Raw genomic sequence first — 23149 nt, forward strand, 5'->3', positions numbered from 1 at the left:
AGTGATAGTTCTGCTACACAAATACCATTTGTACAATAAATTTTGAAGGCCCAGCCTCTTGAATATAATATATGGTCATCAAATAAGCCTATGATTAGTAGCATATTTATTGATGTCCAAAAATTACTGCATGCCATGTAAAACATGCCCAAATCCTTTCAGAAATGTGAAATCTTAAATCGATATTTAAAAGAAAGTATTAAAGTGCAAATACTCTTGTAAAAGATAACATATATGCTTTTAAAAAGGTAAAAATGGACATTAGCTGATGCTTTTTGAACTTTCTTGAAAAGCTGAGTAAAAAGCAGAGGATTCCTGTTATAAGAGAACTATAAATGCTCCTTCCTTTTTTAAAAAATATATTTTAGAATGGTTTTAGAATTACAAAAAAAATTGAGTTCACAGAAGAGAGGACAGAGAAATCCATATACCCTGCAACCAGCTTCTGTTATTATTAACAATATACATTGATATGGTACATGTTAGAATTAATAAACAAACATTAATCCATTGTCATTAAATAAAATCCATGATTTATTCAGATTTCCTAGGTTTTTTAAAAACGTGACATTCTTTTTTTGTTCCATGATCCAATCTAGAACACTACATTTTTAGTAATCATGTCTCCCTAGGAACCTCTTGGCTGTGACAGTTTCTCAAATTTTCCTTATTTTTGATGACACTGACATACTGGTTAGGCATTTTGTAGGATAATCCTCTATTGGGATGTCTGATTTTTTTTTTCATGATTAGACTGAGGTTGTGGGCTTTGGGAGGAAGGTCACAGAGGTCAAGTACCATTTTTATTGTATCGAAAAAAGGGGTTCATACTATCAATATGACTCATCATAGTTGACGTTGACCTTGATCACCTAGGGTTATGTCTGTCGGCTTTCTCTGCTGTAAAGTTACTCCTTTCAGTCCCTTTCCATACTCTATAAACTTTAGAAGGAAGTCATAATGTACATCCCACACGTGGGGAGTGGGAAGTTATGCTCCACCTCCATGAGGATGGAGCATCTCCAGAAATTGTTTGGAATCCTATGGGCGATTTTTCTCTTCATCATTTATTTATTTAGTCATTTCTAATTTATACTTTGGGATTGTAACCCAAAGTATAAATTAAATAATGTGTCTATTTTATTATAGACACATTATTTAATTTATACTTTGGGTTACAATCCAAACCACGTTATTTTGTTGCTCAAATTGTTCTAGCTTTGGCGATTGAACACTTTATGAAGAATTATATTTTATAAATGTTTGTAGCTGACACACAGAAATGCAATCGAATGTTATGTTTGCGTTTATTTTGCATTCATCAATCACATTAAATTCTTATAAAGTCTAATAATTTATCAAGGGATTCTTTTAGATTCGAGTAGACTGTCATATCTAGTATTATCCCACCTTTTCCATTCCTCATACTTTAGAATTATTTTTAAAATCCTTAATTCAAATAGAAGATTATATACTACATATGTATAAATTTTAAACCTAATATCATAATAGAATCTATGAACCCAGCCCCCAAATTAAAATTTTACAAATAATTTGTTATTACTTATTTACTTCTTTATTTTTCCATCTTCCACAGGTAACCACTATGATGAATTGTGTTCTGAATTTCTATTTTATTTAAATGCAAACAGACCATTATATATATACATTTTAGTGAATAATATTTTGTTTAATTTTAAAATTTAAACTTTATAGAAATAGTACAATACTCTATGCAGCTTTTAGATTGTTTTCCTTCTATGCTGTCATTTAAAAAATTTTCAAAAATAAAGTGAAATTGAAATAATAGTATAATAAAGACCATTCCCCCCACCTAGCATCAACGATGTTAATGTTTAGCCGTATTTGGTCCCCACATCTCAGCCCGCCATATGTATATTTTTAATTAATTTGCCTCTGTGATATTTAAAAAACTATTTTCTCATTTTTGTTGCTTATATTTTTATATGTTGGACGTCATACTAGCTTCGGATGACAGTTGGCTATCTCTGTTGTAAATTTTCGTGGACATCAAAACAATAATTTTATGGGGTAGTGATGATGGGTTTGGGATGATTACTTGGTGGCTTACTGTATGAAAGTTATTTTTGTTGGTAAGGTGAAATATAATTTCTTTAATTAACATCATTCTGCTAAGGTGGTGGTGGTGGGGATATAGTTTTACGATCTCCTGAAAACCTTTCTTTCTCCAGTACCCTTAACTTAGGCTATTTTTTCCTTCTTTTTACACGTCAAGCTTCCAAGGGATAATTATGCCTTCCAAGTTGCTCTTCTTCTCAGAAGTGTTGCCTTCCCAAGACGAGACTTTTCCAAAAGTATTGAGACATCAAATCACAGAGGCAAGAAGTTCAGAGGATCTAAGCAAGAAAAACACAAACCTTCCAAAGCCCACTGAGATATATCCTAGTTATCAGAAGAAGACAGGCTGACGGCAAATGATTGAAAAACTCACGATGTTGGAAAATTAATCCTCCAAAATGAAGAAGAATATGGAATGAAAATAAGAAAAATCGATGTTAAGAAACAAACATATAATAAAAACAATGAATGAATGAGAAACCTTGTGTTTTAAAAACACTAACATAATCGATAAACTTCTGGCAAGACTGATGAAGAAAAAATACATGTGGAAAACGAGAAATATTATGAATGAAAATGGGGCTATCACTATAGGATTTATAGATGATAAAAATACCATAATAGGAACAAATTTAATCCAATAAATTTGAAAATTTAGTTAAAATGAAACAATCCTATACAAACTCTATTATTTCCTCTTCCCAAATTATTAATAGGCTACCCAAATAATCCTATCTTTCTTAAAGAAACATGATCAATAATTTAAAATCTCTCCAAAGAACAATCTCTATGTACCATAGACTTTATCATTTATTTTACTATTTAACATTATAAATTTAATTTACAACATAATTAATAATTCACCATGTAATTCAACAGAATAAATATGTAATTCAGTAGAACAAAGAAGGAAAACATTGGCCCATCTCAACAGAAGCAGTAAAAAGCATCTGATAAAATTGAACAATTATTACAGCCACTATGGAAAATAGTATGGAGGTTCCTCAAAAAACTAAAAATTGATTTACCATATGATCCAGCAATCCCTCTTTTGGATATTTACCCCAAACACTTGAAAACTCGTATCTGTAAAGATATTTGCATACCGATGTTCATAGCAGCATTATTCACAGTGGCCAGGACATGGAAGCAACCGAAGTGTCCTACGATAGATGATTGGCTAAAGAAGCTGTGGTACATATACACAATGGAATATTACTCAGTCGTAAGAAGACATGAAATACTGCCATTTGCAACAACATGGATGGACCTCGAGATAATCATACTAAGCAGAATAAGCCAGACAGAAAAAGTTGAAAACCACATGATATCGCTTATAGGTGGGATATAAACCTAAAAGCAACAAATGAACAGGACAAACAAACGGAGACTCGTGGACATGGACAATGGACTTAGTGGTTACCAGAGGGGAGCGGGGGAGGAGGGAGGAAAAAATTTTAATTATTTCTTCAATTAAAAAAATGTTAAAATGTTAAAAAATGTTAAAATATTTTTAAAAATTGAACTCTTACCAGACACAGGATAGAAAGGAATCCCTTAATCCCAGGAACTAAGACTCCTTTGAATGACAGCCTTGACCCACAAAAGCCATGTGAAATAGGGCTCACAGCTTGCCTCGGTGAACAACGTTCACTCCAAAGCTGGAACCAACTGGGTATCTGCTATCGCCACCTTGGCTCGATTTGAACTCTATGTCCTCAACAAAAGAGTGAGTCAAGAACAAGAAATAAATGTATATGAATTGGAAAAAAAAAATACACTGTTAGCAGCTACTGTGAATGTACTCTTGGAAAATGAAAAACAATCTACCCATAAAATTATTAAAATTGATAATATAATTTCAGTATAAAAATGAATTCTTTTAACTATATTTCTCTGTAATGGCAACAGATGGTAAAAAAAAATGACACTTTGAAAAGTGATACTATCTAGGATAGCATCAAAAAATGTGTAGGAATAAGGCTAACAATGTAATTTCAATATCTCTAAACCAGTAACTATTAAACAGTATTAAATACAAATAAAGAAGACCTAAGTAAATAAATGGAAGGCCGGAACCAAATAAGCAAAGGAATGTACCAAGTTTACAAGCTGTAAAACCAAAAACCGTAGATATATCTTTCAAAATTGTTCTATAGAATTAAATCGATCTCAATAAAAATCCTAATAGATGTGCCGATTTTAAACGTATATGGAATTGCAAAGTATCAAGATATAGCCAAGTTCCTATCTCAAAACCTACTACAAAGCTAAGGTAGTCAAGACGAGGCTGGTACTGGAATAAGGATAGGCAGAAAGATAAATGAAATACAATTAAGAGTCTATAAATAAACCCAGATTTCTAAGGTCAAGGGATTTCAATAGGAGTGCTAAGGCAATTAAATGGGAAATAGTCTTTTCAACAAATGGTGCTGGAACCACTGGATATCCATATGCAAAAGAATCAAGTCAGAACCTCATCTCAAACCATACACAAAAATCAACTAAACATGGATCCAAGACCTAAATATAACAGCTAAAACCATAAACCTCTTAGGAAAAAACATTGAGTACTCCTCTGTGGCCTTTGATTAAGCAATAATTTCTTTGATATGACACCTAAGGTGTACAAGAAATCAAAGAAACAACCGATAAACTGGACGCTAGCAAAGAAGTAAAAAGGCAGCCCACAGAATAGGTGAACATATTTCCAAATTATATATTGTAGAAGGGTCTCGTTTCCTGAATATGTAAAGACAAATAGCCCAGTTTAAAAAACAAGCAAAGAATTTGAACAGATATTTCTACAAAGATGTACGAATGGACCACGGGCACATGTGAAGATGCTCAACATCACTGGTCATTAGAGAAATGCAGTCGAAACAACGAGATTCGACTTCGCACCACCAGGAAGGTTATAATAAAAAGGAAAATCACAATCGTTGGAAAGGATATGAAAAAATTGCAACCTTCCTACACTGCTGTACAAAAATAGTCTGTAGAGACTCAATAATATCATGACTTTTCATGTCGCTAGATTTTACATGAAATGTTTCTTTTCTATTTTTTCCCTGCTGGCTCCACTCCCTGGAGTTTATTGTCATGCAGTTCACGGCTGTTTGAGTACCGAGCTTCCTTCTGAGCTCACGGCTATTGCTGTCCGCAGGAGCTGGCTTACGAGCGCTCCTCCCTTCTCGCTCTGCCCACTCTCACCGAGATAAGATATTTCAGAATTATCTAATAAATGATACGGTGCCACAATTAGGGATTTCTAAGGTTATGTACTGCTCCTTATCTCCCAAATCATTAGACCCTAATCTTTACCTATTTATTAAAAAAACAGGTGAGTTCCTCTAGTACCAGCTACTATATCAGACACGGGGCAATGAACTGCATCCCTTCCTTCACCTGGAGGTCTTTGCCGTACAAGATGTGAATAATGCAACGGAAGAACATAAGCTTTGACTCCCAGCTCTGGACCATGAGAGCTGTGTGACACAGGGCACAGTCAAGTTCCCTCAAAAATGAGTGTAAAAACAAATCGCCTGAGGGTGTGAAGATTTAAAATAACGTAGGTCATGTTACTAGGCGGTTGATTATTGGCGGCCCTAAGCTCTCTGTCTGCTGACTGCTTTCAACTTATTTGGGGTCTGCCTTTGAGGCTGTTTTATATTTACAAAGGTTTTTCCCTAGTCTTATAAAATGACTTCGGTGCTGAGCACGTGTCCTGACTCCCTCCCTGTGTGTGTCACGGGCTGAGCCTGGGATGGATTCCCTGGACACACGGGGACTCCCAAGGTACTTACTCTGTTTATCACAACTTAAGAAGGCAGTATCTTTTATAATGGAGCACTGTTTCTTCATCTGGTAGTAAGTAGTATAGTAGGTGATGCACTTCGCCAGGTTGTAATTGGGAAAGACCAGCAATACTTTAAGTATGAAGGTTCTGGTGGCATTTGACACGCTATGTGACATTTCTAAAAAAAGATGATAAGATTAGGTTTCATTAGAGGAAATGAACAAAATGCCTCCAATTTATGACCAAACCAAGCTCAGGGAATCAAAAACCAGACAACTGAGAAACACTGAGAAAGCCCAGTGACGAGTCTGCAGGCCTTTCAGACGGGGACCGATGGGGCCCTTCGATTGTTTGTGTGACATTCCCAGTAATGCGTCAGAGAGGCTCCGCAGGGAGTGAAAACGATGGAGGGCCCCAGTTTGCAGATGTGTTTGTCATCATCTGGTTTGGGGCAGTTACCACTACCCTCAGCTCAAAACTTCTTGGAGGAAACAGGTCTTTTTTGTAGAGCCTCTGTGTGCTGGATTACTGTACACTTACCGCGACAGTGGCCATGCTGGTTTGCCAGTGTATCATCTGGTCAGTTTTTTTAAAGACTCCATGTGTGTTTAAAAAAGTATTTGGGATTCTACATTCTCTATATACCCATTAACTCAAGTTTATTAATTGTACTGTTCGATAAATGTCATTTATTGATTGCCCCTGCTTAATCCACTAGTTACAAGCGAGGTATGCCAAAATCTCCTTTTATGATGCTGTATGGTTTGCCTACTATTTCGAGTAGCTCTGGAAATTTTGACTGAATTGACGCCTAGATCACTAGGTAAGTAAAATTTTGTAATTGTTACAAGTTCATGTGCGACTGAATCTATCACATAGTAAGCCTCTTTATCTCTAGTGGTACTTTATCTTAAAGAATGTTTTTTTCTGATATCGATATAGCCACTCGAGTTTTATTTTTCGTTAATATTTGTTCGATATCTTTTTCCATTCTTGTACTTTCTGTATCTTTTTTTAATAGTGTCTCCTATAAACAGCATAATGCTAGAATTGGGGGGTGGGAATGTGATCAAAAATAGCGATATTTGTTATTTGAGCCTGTTTTGTTGCTATTTATTTTGATTACTGATATATTTGGGCTAATTATCATCACGTTACTTTGCGATTTATTCTCTCTCTATTGCATTTTTACCTCCATTCTCTTGTCTTTTGGATGTGATTGAGTTTTTTCCTCCTTCTTCTTCATTGCTCATCTACTGTGTTTTAGAAATTATACTTTAAAAATATTCCTTCAGTGGTCACCCCGGATATTTAAACATGCCTACTTAACTTTTCCCCTGCTTCAGAGATCTTTTTAGCATTGGCGTTCTGAAGTTTCATGACGATGTTTGGGTGAGGAATTTTTAAAAGTGATTCAGTGGGCTTTTTGAAATTCAAGATTTCTGACTTTCTACAATTCTGGGAATTCTCAGCCACTGTATTTCTAACACGACTTTTCCCTCTTCTATTATCTATTAAGTTCTTAATTTAAATTATTATTCTTTTCATTTTTCAATACTCTAGATGGATCTTTTTCAAATCTACTTATTCTCTATATGTATAACGTCCATATATATGCAATATATGTATATATAGTACATTACATGCATGTGTCACATAAATGCTCTATTATTATGTATTGTATTATTTGCTCATATACCCGAGGCCCTGTTATTATTTAAATATCTTAAAAATACATGTTTTATATTGTTTTAAAAAATCTCCAAATCTTAAATTTTGCAGGTCTCATTCTGATTCTGCAGTTTGCGGTTTCTGCCAACACTTGCTTTTAAGCTTTGTTTCTTTCATTTTCTTTGATCTTTGTTCTTTTAACCTGATCTCAAGTTCTCTAGATAACTGTGGGAATACTTTGAAGTCTGGGAAGTGTGTATACATTTGCCACTCACCTGGGGGCACTCAACTTGGGGTTATTAAAATAGACAATCAGGTTATGTTTTTTGGCTTACATAGGGAGGATGATATCAGGAAACAAACCTACGGGAGAACTCTCACCTGGTTACAAATTCCAAAGGTAAACTACTATTCTTTATATCAGGGCCAAATTCAATCTTTGTAAATTTCCTTTGTGTCCTATTGCGGTGCTGGGTAAATTTCGTTCACCCTTATAGGAAGCTGCTAACCCTTTGTTGTAGGTACTTCGGTGCTTTTGATTCTGCCCTCTGTGCTCCTCATAACTTATGAACGTGTAAAATTAAGGTCGCCAGATCCTGTCAATAACCTCAGGTCCAAGCTACCTTTAGTGCTGACTTACCTTCAAGGACACGCACTTTCTCTTTACCGTCGGCCTCTGCCCATCCCACACTTTCTTCTCAGTTCTCTGTTTTTGGCAGAGGAGCACACCCAGTGTTTGTCCTGCTGCTGAAAAGTGGAAGTCTCCTTTGACATTCTAACTGCCAAATCTACTGGCTTTTTTTTTTTTTGGTTCTCATCCTACATGACTCTGTGACATATTCCTCCCCATCCTGCTACTTCTAATCCTCTCTAGCTCCTTAAATGATGATTTCAGCCTAGGTCAGGGCTCACAAACGCAAGTGCTTTCGGGTGAATCTTCCCTGTATAACGATATTTCTCTTCAGAGCGCTGTGCGAAGTACAGAGATACCCGCTTTCTGGAATTTGGGAATCCCTTTGAGAATGAGAGCTAAGGTGACTCTCTTACAAGTTCTTTTTCTGTCTGCTACCAGAGGCTTAGGTCTCACTCATGCGAAGTATTCATTGATTTACGAGGGCTGGGGCCAAGGGAGCCTGCCCCTGGGGAGCCTGGCGACGGTGACGGGTGATGAAGTGCTTCGGGCCCTTCAAACTCGCGAGATGGGGTGATGCGCCCACGGAGTGATACGGTGGCACTTTGAAGAACTCTATGTATAACAAGGGTCAATTTAGTGACCGTCTTTGCAGGTCTCGAAGTCAGAGAAGGGAAGGGAAGAGATACAAACATAAGAACACCGCAGAAAGCAGCCCAGAAAGGAAGGGAGACTGGCCTAGGTGTAAGCATGTCAGGCGCATTGAGAGTTTCTCCCCTTTCTGGCAAATCTTGTTCGGACGCTCAGATCCTTTGGCTTTTTCATTAAACTAGGGAAGAGGAACCACAGCACAAGCCTTCCCCGAGCAGGACTGCGGCCTCACCCAACAACTCAAGATTCTCTCCACGGCTCCTTTTCATCGCCTCACGACCAAGTGCCGCGGCATCAAGGGAGAACGCTGGTCAAGGTCATTGAGGTCTAATGGATTTGAGATACAATCGATGCTAACTTCTGGAGGCCTGCCCCTCTTCTCGAGGAAGCTGCTCTTTGGTTCTTATTCATTCTCACTTTCTGTCTCTTTCTCTGACAAATGAGTCTCAGGGACAAATGCTCCTAAAATTTCCAAAATCCTGTCTGAAACAGACTCCCTAAGTCATGTGGCAGAGCTAGCGGCGGTGAGGTGAACGACGGGAAACTTCTGTGTCAAAGGACCTGTACAGCGAGTTCAGCTCCGTCACTCTGGCATGAAGGTCCCAGCTCTAGCACAATGCCTGGGGTCTCACAGGCACTCAAAATCATTTTATTGACTCACAGCCAGTTCAGGATTTTCTCCCAAACCCGGAACTTAGTTGTCTACTAATATCCTTGGCCCATTCTTACTCATTTATTAACTGCTGCATTCTGGGGAAGGAGGCACGTTGTGAGGCCCTTACACTTACCAAATTCGAATATGCTATCTATGAGGAGACTGAAAATGCCAGAGAGGTAGTTGAACAGCACAAGTTTGATGTAGGCGGAAGTACTTTTAGTGAACAGGAAGCTGAGCAGGTACATGAGGGGAATGGCGGACCAGCCGTACAGCGTGAAGATCAGCATCGTGTCCAGAAAGTGGTACTCTGTGAGAAATAAATCCAGTTGGCAGTATTTGAACACTCCCTGAAACACAGACGATGCAGAGATAAAGGCAAGTGAAGCATAAGTGCAGAAATAATTCAAGCCAGAACGTTTAGACAAGGAAATGGCAAGTCCTATCTTTATTTAGCTTAGAAGTATTCATTAGTTAAATCATTTGGCCTTAAAAAAAAAAAAAAAAAAGCGTTAGCCATCTCTTCTTCACCAGAAGAAGTCCAGAGAGCAGAAGCACTATAATTCCTTTTTTTTGTACTTGAAACAGATTTTTTTAAAATTCATAAACAAAGTCAGTATACTTTCCCCCAATAATCCTAACTCTCAACTTTTCCAGAAAGTAGATTATTTCTCTAAAGAGAGACTATTTTTTAAAAGATGTTTCCTCTTGACTGTATACTTCACCCATCACTGCTACCCATCTCTAAACTGGGTCTCCTGTTTCTATTCTATTCCCCTTATTCCCATTACATTCACCCCAGCAACTCTGGAACCTCCTTCTGAAATTTTTAATTGAAATAAAAAACCAGATGATGACGCACACAATTAGAGGGACCTAAATTGAATGGATGGTGGTCAGGTGATGAATTTGTACTTGTTAAAGGAAAGACAATTCTGGAAATCTGTATCTCATTAGTTAGTATTGCAGTTTCTCTACAAAAGTCAGAGGTGCACCTTTGGGCAACTGCGTAATTACGTGGCAGGACAACCAAGAAGTAAACAGTAAGGTTAAGCTAAGAATAGTCATTATGCAATTGATGACTGATGTTCTTGGTGCTGGCAGCGATAGCAATAGGGAAGATTAGCAGGTCACAGTTGAATTCAATACCTACAGCTATGGTTTTGTTTCTGAATAAGCATACTGTACACCTAAACAGAATAACTACAATGAGGTAATCAAAGAAAAGTTGGGGTGATGTAAGAATTCCTGTGTTTGGAGGTTTATAATCCTTCAATGTCACAAATCATAACCTATTTCAAAGAAAAGTTGAATTCCTTGTTGGATAAACAAGCAATATACTCCGTACTTGGATGAGAAGATGATGTATTGTGAATATGCAGATTCCACCCAAATTAACCCTTAAATGAACATGCAAATAAGGTGTTCATGTAAATATTTTGATCTCTTTATTATGAAATGTAACACACGTCCAAAAGAGTACATAACACATAAATGAATTATCACAATGAATTACAGCAAAATAACCCTGTGGGCAATGACCACAATTCTAGTACCCAAAGAAAGCTACTGCGAACTCCCCAAATTCCTGTAAAAGGAACCACTCTTCTGATTTTTACCATAAACACTCTTTTCTTTATATCTCTTAACAGTGTGATCACATAGGCAGGTCCTCTAATATTAATGTCGTTTTGTTCAACGTTTTCATTATAATATTGATGAGATGCTGTAGGAACTTAACTCTTTTTGTTTATATCAAGTAGACTATGGTAGAAATGGTTTCATTATATGTTATCTCACTTAAAGTCATAGAACCCATTGACGACATTGAGGACTCAGTGTGCAGTATTATCTGCAGTCTGAACTTTTAATCAATGTAATTGTACCATGTGCACCCTGTTCTGTCCAGCTTCTTTCACTCAGCATTGTGAGATTCAAGATTCATCCATGTTTTTGAATGTGGCTCTAGTTCATTCTTTATTATTGCTATACCGTATCCTCCTTGGTATCACAACTTATTTTACTTTTGATGGATAATGGGTTGTTTCCAGTGTTCGATAATTAGTTTGTTAGGGCTGCCACAATGGAAATAGCAGGAACTGGGTGGCTTAAACACCAGAAATTAGTTTTCTCACAGTTCCGGAGGCTGGAAGTTCAATATGAAGGTGTCAGCAGGGCTGGTCTCTTCTGAGGTCTCTTTCCTAAACTTGCAAATGGTCACTTTTCTGCTGTGTGCTCACATGGTCCTTCCTTTGTGCTTGTACACCCCTAGTGTCTTTGTGTGTTCAAATTTCCTCTTCTCAAAAAAGATACTAGTCAAATTGGATGAAGGCCCACCCTGTTTCATTTAACTTAATCACCTCTTTGAAGGCTTTCTCTCTCTCTCTCTCCTTCCTTCCTGCCTTCCTTTTCTTTCTTTTTTTCTTCTTTTTCTTTCTCTTTTCCTTTTTTCTTTCTTTTCTTTCCTTCCTTCTTTTTCTTTTGAAAAAATTTTTACCTCTATTTTCGATTGTCATACAAGTAGTACATGCTAATTGTGCAAAATATAAGGATTAAAGATAGAAAAATCCAAATGATCCCACCAGCCATATACAAATGTCATTAATGGCATATTGTTTTCCAAATTTTAAAAAATCGCTTTGTGTTATGCCTTTGTAATTCGATTTTAGAATTACCTTTTTATGTACGTATAGTAGAAGCATTTAAATGGTTCCACGGTGTTTTATTACACAGATGTATTTAACAGTTCTTTTTAAAAGTTTTTTTTAATTTTTCAATACAGTTGACCTATAATATCATATTAGTTTCAGGTACATAATATGGTGATGAGACATTTATGTAACTTATGAAGTGATCGCCCTGATAAATCTAGTACCCACCTGACACCATACAGGTGTTATGATACTGCTGATTATATTCCCCATTGCTGTACTCTACATCCCCAATACTATTTCATAACCACCAATTCATACCTCTTAATCCCCTCCCTCACTTCACCTATCCACTCCACTCTCCATTTGGCAACCATCAAAATGCTCTCTGTATGTAAGAGTTTGTTTGGTTTGTTCGTTTATCCTGTTATGTAGATTTCACATATAAGCAAAATCATATGACATTTGTCTGTCTATGTCTGACTTACTCCATTCAGCACAATACCCTCTAGGTCCACCCATGTTGCTGCAAATGGCGAGATTTCATTCCTTTATATGGCTGAGTCATATTCCATTGTATATATGTAGCACCCTTTATCCATTCATCCGCTGAGGGACACCCAAGTCGCCTCCCTGTCTTGGCTACTGTAAATAATGCTGCAATGAACATAAGGATGCACATGTCCCTTTGAAGCAGTGTTTTGGGTTTCTCCAAACAAATACCCAGAAGTGGGATTCCCAGGTCCTTCTTTGTCTCTTGGTACAGCCTTTGTTTTAAAGTCGAGTTTGTCTGGTATAAGCATCGCTACTCAAGCTTTGTTTCCATTTTCATGAAATATCTTTTCACATCCTTTTACTTTCAATCTGTGTGTGTCTTTTGATCTGAAGTGAGTCTCTTGTAGGCAGCATAGGTAAGGGTCTTGTTTTCTTACCCATTCAGCTGCCCTATATCTTTTGATTGGAGCACTTAACCTGTTTACATTTAAAGTAATTGCTGATAGTTAGTTATTGCCATTTTATTATTCGTATTTTTGATCTTTTTTTCTTCTTTTCATATAAGTCCCTGTGACAATTCTTTTAATACTGGATTGGTGGTGAAGAACTTCTTTAGCTTTTTCTTGTCTGGGAAGTGCTTTATCTGTCCTTTGATGCTAAATTATAGCTTTGCTGGGTACACTAATCTCGGTTTCAGGTCCTTGCTTTTCAGCACTTTGAATGTTTTGTGTCAATCCCTCTGGCCTGCAGAGTTTCTGTTGAGAAATCAGCTGACAGTTATAGGAACTCCCATGCAGGTAACTAACTGCTTTTCTCTTGCTGCTTTTAAGATTCTCACTTTGTATTTAACCTCTGGCACTTTAATTACGACGTGTCTTGGTGTGGCCCTTTTGAGTTCATCTTTTTAGGGACTCTCCATGCTTCCTGGGAATGTATGTCTACTTCCTTCACCAGGTTAGGGAAATTTTTCATCATTATTTCTTCAAATAGGTTTTCGATTCTTTGTTCTCTCTCTTCTCCTCCTGGCACCCCTACGATGTGAATGCTGTTACACTTGATGTTCCAGAGGCCCCTTCAACTATCCTCAATTTTTCGGATTCTTTTTACTTTTTGCTGTTATGATTGGGTGTTTCCAGCTGCTTTACCTTCTAAATCACTGATTCAATCCTCTGTAAAGGCCCTATCTTTAAATATAGTTACATTTTAAGGAACTGGTGGTTAGAACTTAAACATATGACTTTGAGGGGATATAATTCAGCCCATAACAATTATTACAAATATAATGATTCCAAAGATTTTCTTGTACGTGTCTTAAAATTTACACACATTTCTGTTGGGTACATAACGGGAAGTAGAATACCATGCAGCAAGATGGAGGACATGCAGAGATAGCACTTCCTACGATTCACTCTAACTCGTGGATCTCTGCACTGGAGAGTTTCTCTCTACATTCCCAACACAACTCGCTACCACATCCTGCACAGAGGTCCTTGGACACAGTATGTGTATATGCAGTACATGCAGAGAAAACTCCCAGATGTCTCTCAACCTTGGGATAAGAACATTTATCTTTTTTTTTTTTATTCCCAGAACATACTCAGACATATGTCTACCCTATAGGCCGACATGTTTACATGCCTATACACTCACAGTTTTGAGAGTACAGTGTATAGAATTTAAATAAATCCTCTCAAATACTCTTAAGAACAAAGAGAATAAGGATAGAAAGTGAATGAAAAAATAAATGAAAAAGAATTCAAGAGATGAGTAGACAGGGACGGAGACAGGAGGAAAAGAGATTGTAATTGTGCTGGTCCCTTGTGTAGAAAATGATGATCATATTTTTATGATAAACGTCAACATATTTTATCGTAATTATTTTATTTTCATGGTTAGCTTATATCTATTACTGAACAGAGAATTACTTGAAGGATGAGTCATATTCTTATTCATACTTAAAATCCTAGTTCCTATAATTAGGAAAGAAACTTACCCTCTCTCGATTTCATCTCTAGATACACTCTCTAACTCCTCCATAATACACACATGTACACACACATGTGCACACACGCATGCGCGCGCGCACACACACACACACACACGCACACGCTCCAAAAGAAAGACCTTGTTCATGTGACTGGACAGTTTATGGAACACATGAAGCCATTTTTCACTAGGGAATAGGATGGCGTGCATTTACATATGTTTACTCTTTGTTCTAATTCTTTGTTGACAGAAATTGGATGATTGTGAATTTGGGAAGAGTAAGAACAGTATACCTCGCCTCGCTTTCCAGTCTACGATGTGTTCTCTAATGCACTTCTTTCCACAAAGTTCAGTGTTGAGACTTACCGAGCACTAGATTAACTTCAAAATAGTGATCTTACATATAGCTTCTTTGGTTAGGAACTCCAATAATAAGAGGACTGGAAGGTAGAATTTAGATTTATACATAGACGAACCACACACCGAACTCCAGGACAGTGTCTGGGTAAGAGCAGGTGTTCAATACAGTTTTTAAAATAAATTGATAGAAACTTGAAGAAAAGTTGCAATAGAACATCCAGAAGGTCTAGTAGAAAACAAAACTGGACAAGACCAAGTGGTATGTATACTACCACGTATGTATGTAATAAGAGCATAAGTACCTCTTAATACAGGTAAAAGCCTTTCCACCTTGAGAGAGGATTTGTGGGTTAGTATAAATTGATGAGAACATAAATGGGAAACTAGTCCATGAGAGGTCTTTGTGCTTTTGTAAAGAAAAGTTATTTTCTTCTAATGAAGGAATATGAAAGAGAGAGTTTCTACCATGAGATTTTTGCAATGTCTTTTCTAAGATAATGAGCAAAGATAGTTTATTGGCAGGGTTAGATTTATAATATAATTGGGGAATAGAAATTTTTCATGGGGCGGAGAAGGAAAATGAACCCTCACCAGCAGTAAGCAGCAGGAGGCAGAGAAGATGATGAGATCCCACAGCAGAGCGGAGAGCCAGTATGCGAGGACATAGACCCCACTCAGAAACTGGATGTGCTTGGCCTTAGAGACTCTCTCAGTCACTGTCAGGAGACAAAAGCCACTGATGAAAAGAGCCATGCCAAAATGTATATTTATGGCCACCTGATGTTCATTTGACAACCTACAAAAAACAAAAGTAGAAATATCAAAAAATCAACATAGCAGAAAATACAAAATTCTGTCAGTAACTATGTGTTAATCATACAAATGTAATCAGAGTGGGAGAAATGCATTTCAAGTATAAAACTCTATTCTAAAGGAAATGACGACATACATTTCACTGTATTCTTTGGGAGTAACGCGTGGCTGAGGTTTGTTGGACACTGTCAAGGAAGCATCAGGGCCAGAAACTGTCATGAAAAGAATATTGTCTAATATTGCCAAGGCCAGGGATGGCGAATGGTATGCTTGATTGTTGAACAGACAGGTAAATGTTATTTCATTTGTCGTCGCCTCAATGGAAAATGCGACAATGCATAAGCGAATACAATCTTCATTTTCTATCAAGTATTGCAGTAAGTTACCTAGAATGAAGAAGCAATATTGGCCAGTTTATCCACAAAGCAGATCATCTACCATACATGCTGGGGAAGAAAAACAAAATAATTTTACTTGGTTCTTATTCCTTTCAGTTTTCTCTTCATGATTATTTCAAATGTTTGCCATTCTCCTCAAGCACTGCATTGCATCATTAAATTCCAAGCTCTCTCTCTTCACAGCCTGTAAGCTAAACTCCTACCTCACTGAAAAAACACATGGTATAAACTCTTTAAACATATCTGTCGAAAACTGAGATAAGTCCTTTCACTTACGGCTCCATGGGGCTTACAAAGGGCGAGACCCTGGGAGTAAGAGTGAATAAGAAATAGACCAGTTCTTATAAAAACTTCAACCAAGTCCCAAATCACTTAAATCCCTGATTGGATTTAGGTCTTCCCTTAATCTAACTGCCTATCAAAAATTAAATTAGACCTCCTCAAGAGAGTATAATCTTATGCAGAATATTTATAACTTTCACATACACTATCTGGCATTCAATGAGAAAATTGCTAGGTATACCAAAAAACAGAACCAAGAAAAAGCACATAATAATAGAAACAGATCCATGGGTGAACTAGATATTAGAACCAGAGAATTCACCAGAGAAATGGAGCCCATAGAAAGAATAAATATGAACATTAGAACGGAAATAAAAACACATTAATCACAATTAAGAATTCAATTAATTACAATTAAGAACTCACAGCAGGTTGGATATAAATGAAGAGTGGACAGGGAACTGGAAGACAGGTCGATTACAAAAGACAAACCAAAACACAGTGAGAAAGAGGACGGAAAATGAGAGAAACATAAATTAACAATGTTAGCTATGACACAGGAGAAATCACTACAGATTCTGAGACATCAAAAGGATACTGAAGGAATGATACAAACAACACTACGTGCATAAATTTGACAATTAGGATAAAATAGACCACATCCTCAAAACACACAAACTACAACAACTCACCCAATATGACATAGATCATCTGAATTTATAACTATTATGGAAATTTAATTTATAAGTAAAAATTCCCACCAAAACAAATCTCTGGGGCCAGATTTTCTACTAGAGAATTCTAATATTTAAGAAAAAAAAATCGACATTAATTATACATAATATGTTTCAGAAAGAAGAGGGAACATTTCTCAATTCATTTTATGAAGCTGCTAATACCCCGAGAGCAAAACCGTACGGAGGCAGTACAAAAAAGGAAAATTACAGACCAATGTCCTTCATGAATATAGCTGTAAAACTCTTTATCAAAATATTAGCAAATATTATTCAGCAATATAAAAAATTGTATGGAGGCAGTACAAAAAAGGAAAATTGCAGACCAATGTCCTTCATGAATATAGTTGTAAAACTCCTTATTCAAAATATTAGCAAATATTATTCAGCAATATAAAAAGATAATTATACACTGTGACCAAGTGGGAAATATTCCATAGTTACAAGGTTGGTTCAATATTTAAAAATCAATGTCATCTACCATAGTAATAGGCTGAAGAAGAAAAATAATATAATCACATCAATCTATACAGAAAAAAATCATTTGACAAAATGCAGTACTCATTCATGAGGAGAACTGAGAAAATAGGAATAGAGCCAAACTTCTTCAACTATATTTAGAATGCTACAAAATCCCTACAGCCTACACTACACTTAATGGTGAGAAACTGCACACTTTCCCTCTAAGACTGGGAATGGAAAAACAATCTCCACTCTCACTGCTGTGAGTCAACATCGTGCTTGAGGTTCTATCCAGCGCCATAAAGCATGAACAGGAAATGCCAGGCTTACAGATCATAAAGGAAGAACAGAAATGGCTTTTGGTTGCAGAATACATGATTGTCTCTAGAAAATCTCAAGGAATCAACAAAAAATGTCTAGGATTAATAAATGAGTTCATCAAGGTTGCAGGATACAAGATAAACTTACAAAAATCAACTGTTTTCTATGAACTAGAATAAATATATGGACACCGAAATTTAAAATACGATGCTATTTAAATTCGCTCAAAAGTGAAATACTTGACTATAATTTAAGAAGATACATGCAGGACTCATATGATGAAAAGTATCCAGCACTGATGAAAGAAATTGAAAAAGTTCTAATTAAATAGAGGCACATATTGTGTTCATGGATTACAAAACCCAACACAGTTAAGATGTCAACTCTCTCCTTATTGATATATAGATTTAATCCAATTCTCATCAAAATTCCAAAAAAATTTTTTGTAGGTATAGCCAAGCTTATTGTAAAATTTATAAGGGAAATCAGAGAAATTAAATGATTTTGAAAAACAAAAATAAGTAGGAGGAGTCAGTCTGCCATATTTTAAGCAAAATATTGGTAAAGTAACATATATAGATTAATGGACTAGAATAGAGAACTCAAAAATAGATCCTCATATGCCCAACTCATTTTTGATAAAGGTGGAAAATAATTAAATGGATTTCATCACTCAACAAAGTTGCTGGACAATTGGACATCCATAGGCACAAAATGTAACCTCAATGTACATCTTACACTTTATATTAAAATTAATGCAAAATGGATCATGAACTTTAATGTAGAGTGTAAAACTATACTTTTAGAAATCTATAAACCTTTTAGAAGAAAATCTTCAGGATCTAGGGCTACCCAAAAAGGTTTCGGACTTGACACGAAATGCACAATTCGTAAAAGAAAAAAATTAATAAACCGTTTTCATCAAAATAAAACCTTCGTCTTGCAAAACCTGTTAAGATGGTGAAAAGACAGTCGACAGTACGAGAGTAAATAGATAAAGATCTCACAAAAGTCAACAGAAAACACCATTCACCTTTATAAGGAGCAAAAAACACGCGCACACATTTTTGGCAAATCAAGCACCAGAAAAGATGTCAAAATGAACACTAAGGCAAAGCACATAAAAACAACAATGAAATATCACTACATACCGACCAGAATGGCTAAAATCAAGAGGGTCTCTCTTGCCTCTCATTGAGCTGCCTCTGTAAAACTGGCAACTAACAGGAAATGAATGGAGCAGGTGGCCAAACATTCAATTAGGGTCCCTCTTTACAAGTCACATGACCCCATCTTCATCTAACAGTCATCTCTCTTCCCTTAATGGGCCTCACCTTGCACTTCCTTAAGTGTGTGTCTGTCGGACTCTAGCATACTCTTGAGATGCTTTAAGAAAATCGGAGTCAAATTAGAATTCCCAGAAACGGAAAAAGGTACGACGGTTGGACCGTATTGACCCAGGTCCATTTGCCTGGCCTCGTCGTCACTGTTCCATGAAACCTCTGTCTCCGTGAGAAAGGCGAAGGAGCCGAGCAGCGCCAGCGTCTGCAGCAAGACCAGCTGCCAGTTGCGCCAGCTGAACATCGCCCGCTTCATGAGCATGGCCAGGAACTGCTGCTGGCAGAGCAGGTACTAGATGGGGGAGAGAGAAACGCAGCGTCATGGCAGTCATGGAGCTAACCAGGCCATCGTGTCAAAATAAGGGTGGACGCTTCGGAGTTTTATGGTAGAAGATATGTAAGGTTTGTATAAATAAATGCTTGGTACGGAATCCAAACATAGTATGATAGTGCACGAGAGTTTGATCAGTCTTCTGTTTGTACAAGGCAGGAGTCCTTGAAGCTAGTCCCTGCATTCCTGTGTTTTCCATGGTTGCTTTTTGCTACAATGACAGGGTTGAGTGATTGCAACAGAGACCGTATGGCCCACGGAGCCTTACATCTTTATTATCTCCTTACATAAAGTTTGCTGACCTCTGCTATACCTATCACATAAAATATTTAAGTTCTGGCTTTCGATATAACATACTTAAAATCTCACTTAATCTTCTGATAGTCAAGAAAACCAGGATGCTTTATAGAAGGAATAGATAATTAGAAGGAGAATGAAATAAATGCTGGGCAACTCAAAGAGGCTTCTTTCCCATGCTGAGGATCGCACTGATTAGAGAACAATTCTTTATGTAAAATCAATCCTCAATGCAAAAACTTAAAAATATTGTGCATGCTCGATTATCAAGAATCGCGCTCACTGCAGCTACAATGAACTAACAAATTTCTGGGTTATCATCTACGGCCATGCCACCCTGAACAAGCTCGATCCTGTCTGACCTCGGGAGCTAAGCAGGGTTGGGCCTGGTTAGTACTTGGATGGGAGACCACCTAGGAAGACCAGGTGCTGTAGGCATAAAAAATAAAAAAAATAAGAGAGTGTAAGCTGACAAGGTCCTTGCAATCTGTGAGGTCAACCAAGAGTTGCCTTGCCTAAAAAAAAAAAAAAAAAGAAAATAGGGTTATCAATCTGAAAAAACCAAAAACATTCTAAAAACGAACAAAAAAGAAGAGAGGAACAACAATGTGAGACCGACAGCTGAGTCCTTTATCTAGTGTCCGTTATCTCTGCACCAGGAAATTAATTAGGTTTTGGTTCAGGCTGCTCCATATCTGGTCAGGTCTACAAATGCTGAGAATTCCATGTTCCTTTTGTTTAAGTATTAAAACAAAACAAAACAAAACATACCTCTTGTGCTCCAACCAAATAAACATCAGGTGTTTAGGCAAAGGTGCTCACCCCAGTATTAAACATAACAGGAGGGCTTTCGTTCACGGGGGAAGAATCTGGCCTCTCATTTCTGGACATGTTCCTATTCTGGTTCTTGATTGAGTCTTCGGTCATCAGAGAGGGAGACTGAGGTTGGGGAGCTAGGATATCTGTTTGTAAATCTTCCATATTACTGACCCTACATTAAAAAAATACAAAGAATTTCATGTCAACGTTACCCCAGCATATCTTATTTGGAGAATGTGAGTCACAACCCCCAACTCAGAAGTCTCCTTGGTTTGCTTACTGACGGGGAGGGCCACGGTAAGTGACATGACAAGTATGGTGGAGCAGTGGTTCCCAGTTGCTGGTCACCAGACTGCCACCAGTCCGTGGCGAAGTGGGAAGAACAAGGTCAATGTAATGAGCATTTCGTTAAGTTGAACTCATCGAAGTTAAAGATCGTAGTCTAATCCATACTTTAACTACCCATTCCTTTATAAATGATGGTGGTTAACACTTTTTTCAGTGTTTTCATTGCAAAAGAAATTACGTAAAAGAAACGACCTCTTAAATTTCTAATGCGTGAATCTGAAAGTGTGGTAAACTGACAAAGGACACTGAGACATGGCTCTTTCTCGGTCGACATGTCAGTCTCCCTGTGCATTGTGGCTCACCTAAAGAAGACCTCTTCCATGGTGGTGACAGAGGCACCGAAGCTGGCTATGCCCAGCTCTGCCTGCCTTTTCTCCAGATCAGTAAACAGAGCTTCAAAGCTAGAATAAGAATAGAAATGGGGATGAGGATGGGGTAGGGAGAGAGGAAGGGAGAGAGGAAATGCTAGCACGAAATCAGATTTACTTATTTACATCTTTCTATTCTACATTTATTCTAATTTCCCCTCAGGACTGGCGAAAATGTAGATCATTCTTCACTTCAATGCTTCATTATAATTTCGTGCCTCTGGTAAATCAAAAAGGTGGGGAGAATGGTAAAAAAAAAAAAAAAAAAAAAATGAAAATGTAGATCGTTCTTCACTTCAATGCTTCATTATAATTTTGTGCCTCTGGTAAATCAAAAAGGTGGGGAAAATGGTAAAAAAAAAAAAAAAGAAGAAAGAAAGAAAAAGAAAAGAAACTAGTAAATTGCTACAGCAAATTGCTTTCTATTTAGTTCTTGGAAACAAAAATTTGGTCTTCTAATAAACTATCAAGAGATCTTATTTACGCTGATAACTCTAGCAGGTTGACACGGATGAACTTATCGCACACATGGTTCCTCGGTCAATTATTCAGTAAGTCAAAAAAGAAAATCATATCCAAGTTACTAGAGAAAAAAATACTCAAAAATAGAAAATGGATACTGTTGAATTATACATCTGAAACTTACTGGATTTTGTGAACTGGTATCACCATAATTAAAATAAATTAAAAAAATAGAAAATGGAGTAGATGCAATAGAAGCTGAAGATGTAAATAGAAACATGTGATTTGACAGCCAAAAAAATCTGTAGAAATTGAGCCAGATGAAAGGTCAAGACATCGAGGCTTTTAAAGGACAGTTTTCCTGGGAAGATTTTATGGCATTTTACATTCAATAGATTATCTTTTCCAGAAAACTCCAGGTCTCCAAATCATCCGTTACATTACCACCGAGGAGCAACTGAACCTATCTTCACACACTGTCAGTGTTGAGAGAACTCAAAATTTCCTCTTTGGAAGCTCTATTAAAATTTCCTCCATATTTGAGCTTAAACTGTTTTCCATTCAGTTTTGCCCATTCGTTCTAATCCTACGCCTTTAAGTCATATAGAACTGATATAATCTCTCTACGTGACAGCATTTCATGTGTTTTAAATCCACTTCCTCCTATGGCTTTTTTTAAAAAAGCTATGTTCAAGACATTTATTTTTATTAAACTTATTGGGGTGACATTGGTTAATAAAATTATATAGGTTTCAAGTGTACAATTCAATAATATGTCATACGTATACCGCATTGTGTGTTCACCACCCAAAGTCAAGTTTTCTTCCATCAACTTATATTTGACCCCCTTCGCCCTTATCTACCTCTCCCCTCTCCCTTTTCCCTCTGGTCACCAACTAAAGTGTTGTCTGTGTCCATGGGTCTCTGTTTGACTTTTCAGCTAGGATTCACCCATATCTGCTTCTTTTAGGTTAGTTATGAAATTAATATGTGTGCATTGAACAAAATTCAGAAAATGAACATATAAAAAAATAAAAATCATCATACTGTCATCCCCAGGGACAGCTACTCTTAATATATGGATATTTGTTTTCCTAATCACATGAGTTTTGTTACATATTATGTACGATATATAATACATATTATATATGACATTTAATAAATATAATGTACAT

The 23149-nt window shown here is 36.9% G+C and overlaps 1 protein-coding gene and 1 pseudogene across 1 annotated transcript in view; one reads left to right on the forward strand and one right to left on the reverse strand.

Annotated features, from left to right (window-relative positions):
- Window positions 1-23149, reverse strand: part of LOC102884742 (ATP-binding cassette sub-family A member 3) — an 84451-nt gene that overhangs the window by 15511 nt on the left and 45791 nt on the right. The window contains exons 16-22 of the mRNA XM_025047284.1: window positions 21447-21545; window positions 20800-20968; window positions 19344-19641; window positions 15942-16198; window positions 15591-15776; window positions 9641-9857; window positions 5907-6077 (exon numbers count right to left, since the gene is read on the reverse strand). Coding sequence (XP_024903052.1) covers window positions 5907-6077; window positions 9641-9857; window positions 15591-15776; window positions 15942-16198; window positions 19344-19641; window positions 20800-20968; window positions 21447-21545 — 1397 coding nt within the window. The remainder of the gene's footprint in view (window positions 1-5906; window positions 6078-9640; window positions 9858-15590; window positions 15777-15941; window positions 16199-19343; window positions 19642-20799; window positions 20969-21446; window positions 21546-23149) is intronic.
- Window positions 20297-20415, forward strand: LOC112480275 (annotated as a pseudogene).

The sequence above is a fragment of the Pteropus alecto genome, unplaced genomic scaffold, assembly GCF_000325575.1.
Source record: "Pteropus alecto unplaced genomic scaffold, ASM32557v1 scaffold15, whole genome shotgun sequence".
Classification (NCBI taxonomy): Eukaryota; Metazoa; Chordata; class Mammalia; order Chiroptera; family Pteropodidae; genus Pteropus; species Pteropus alecto.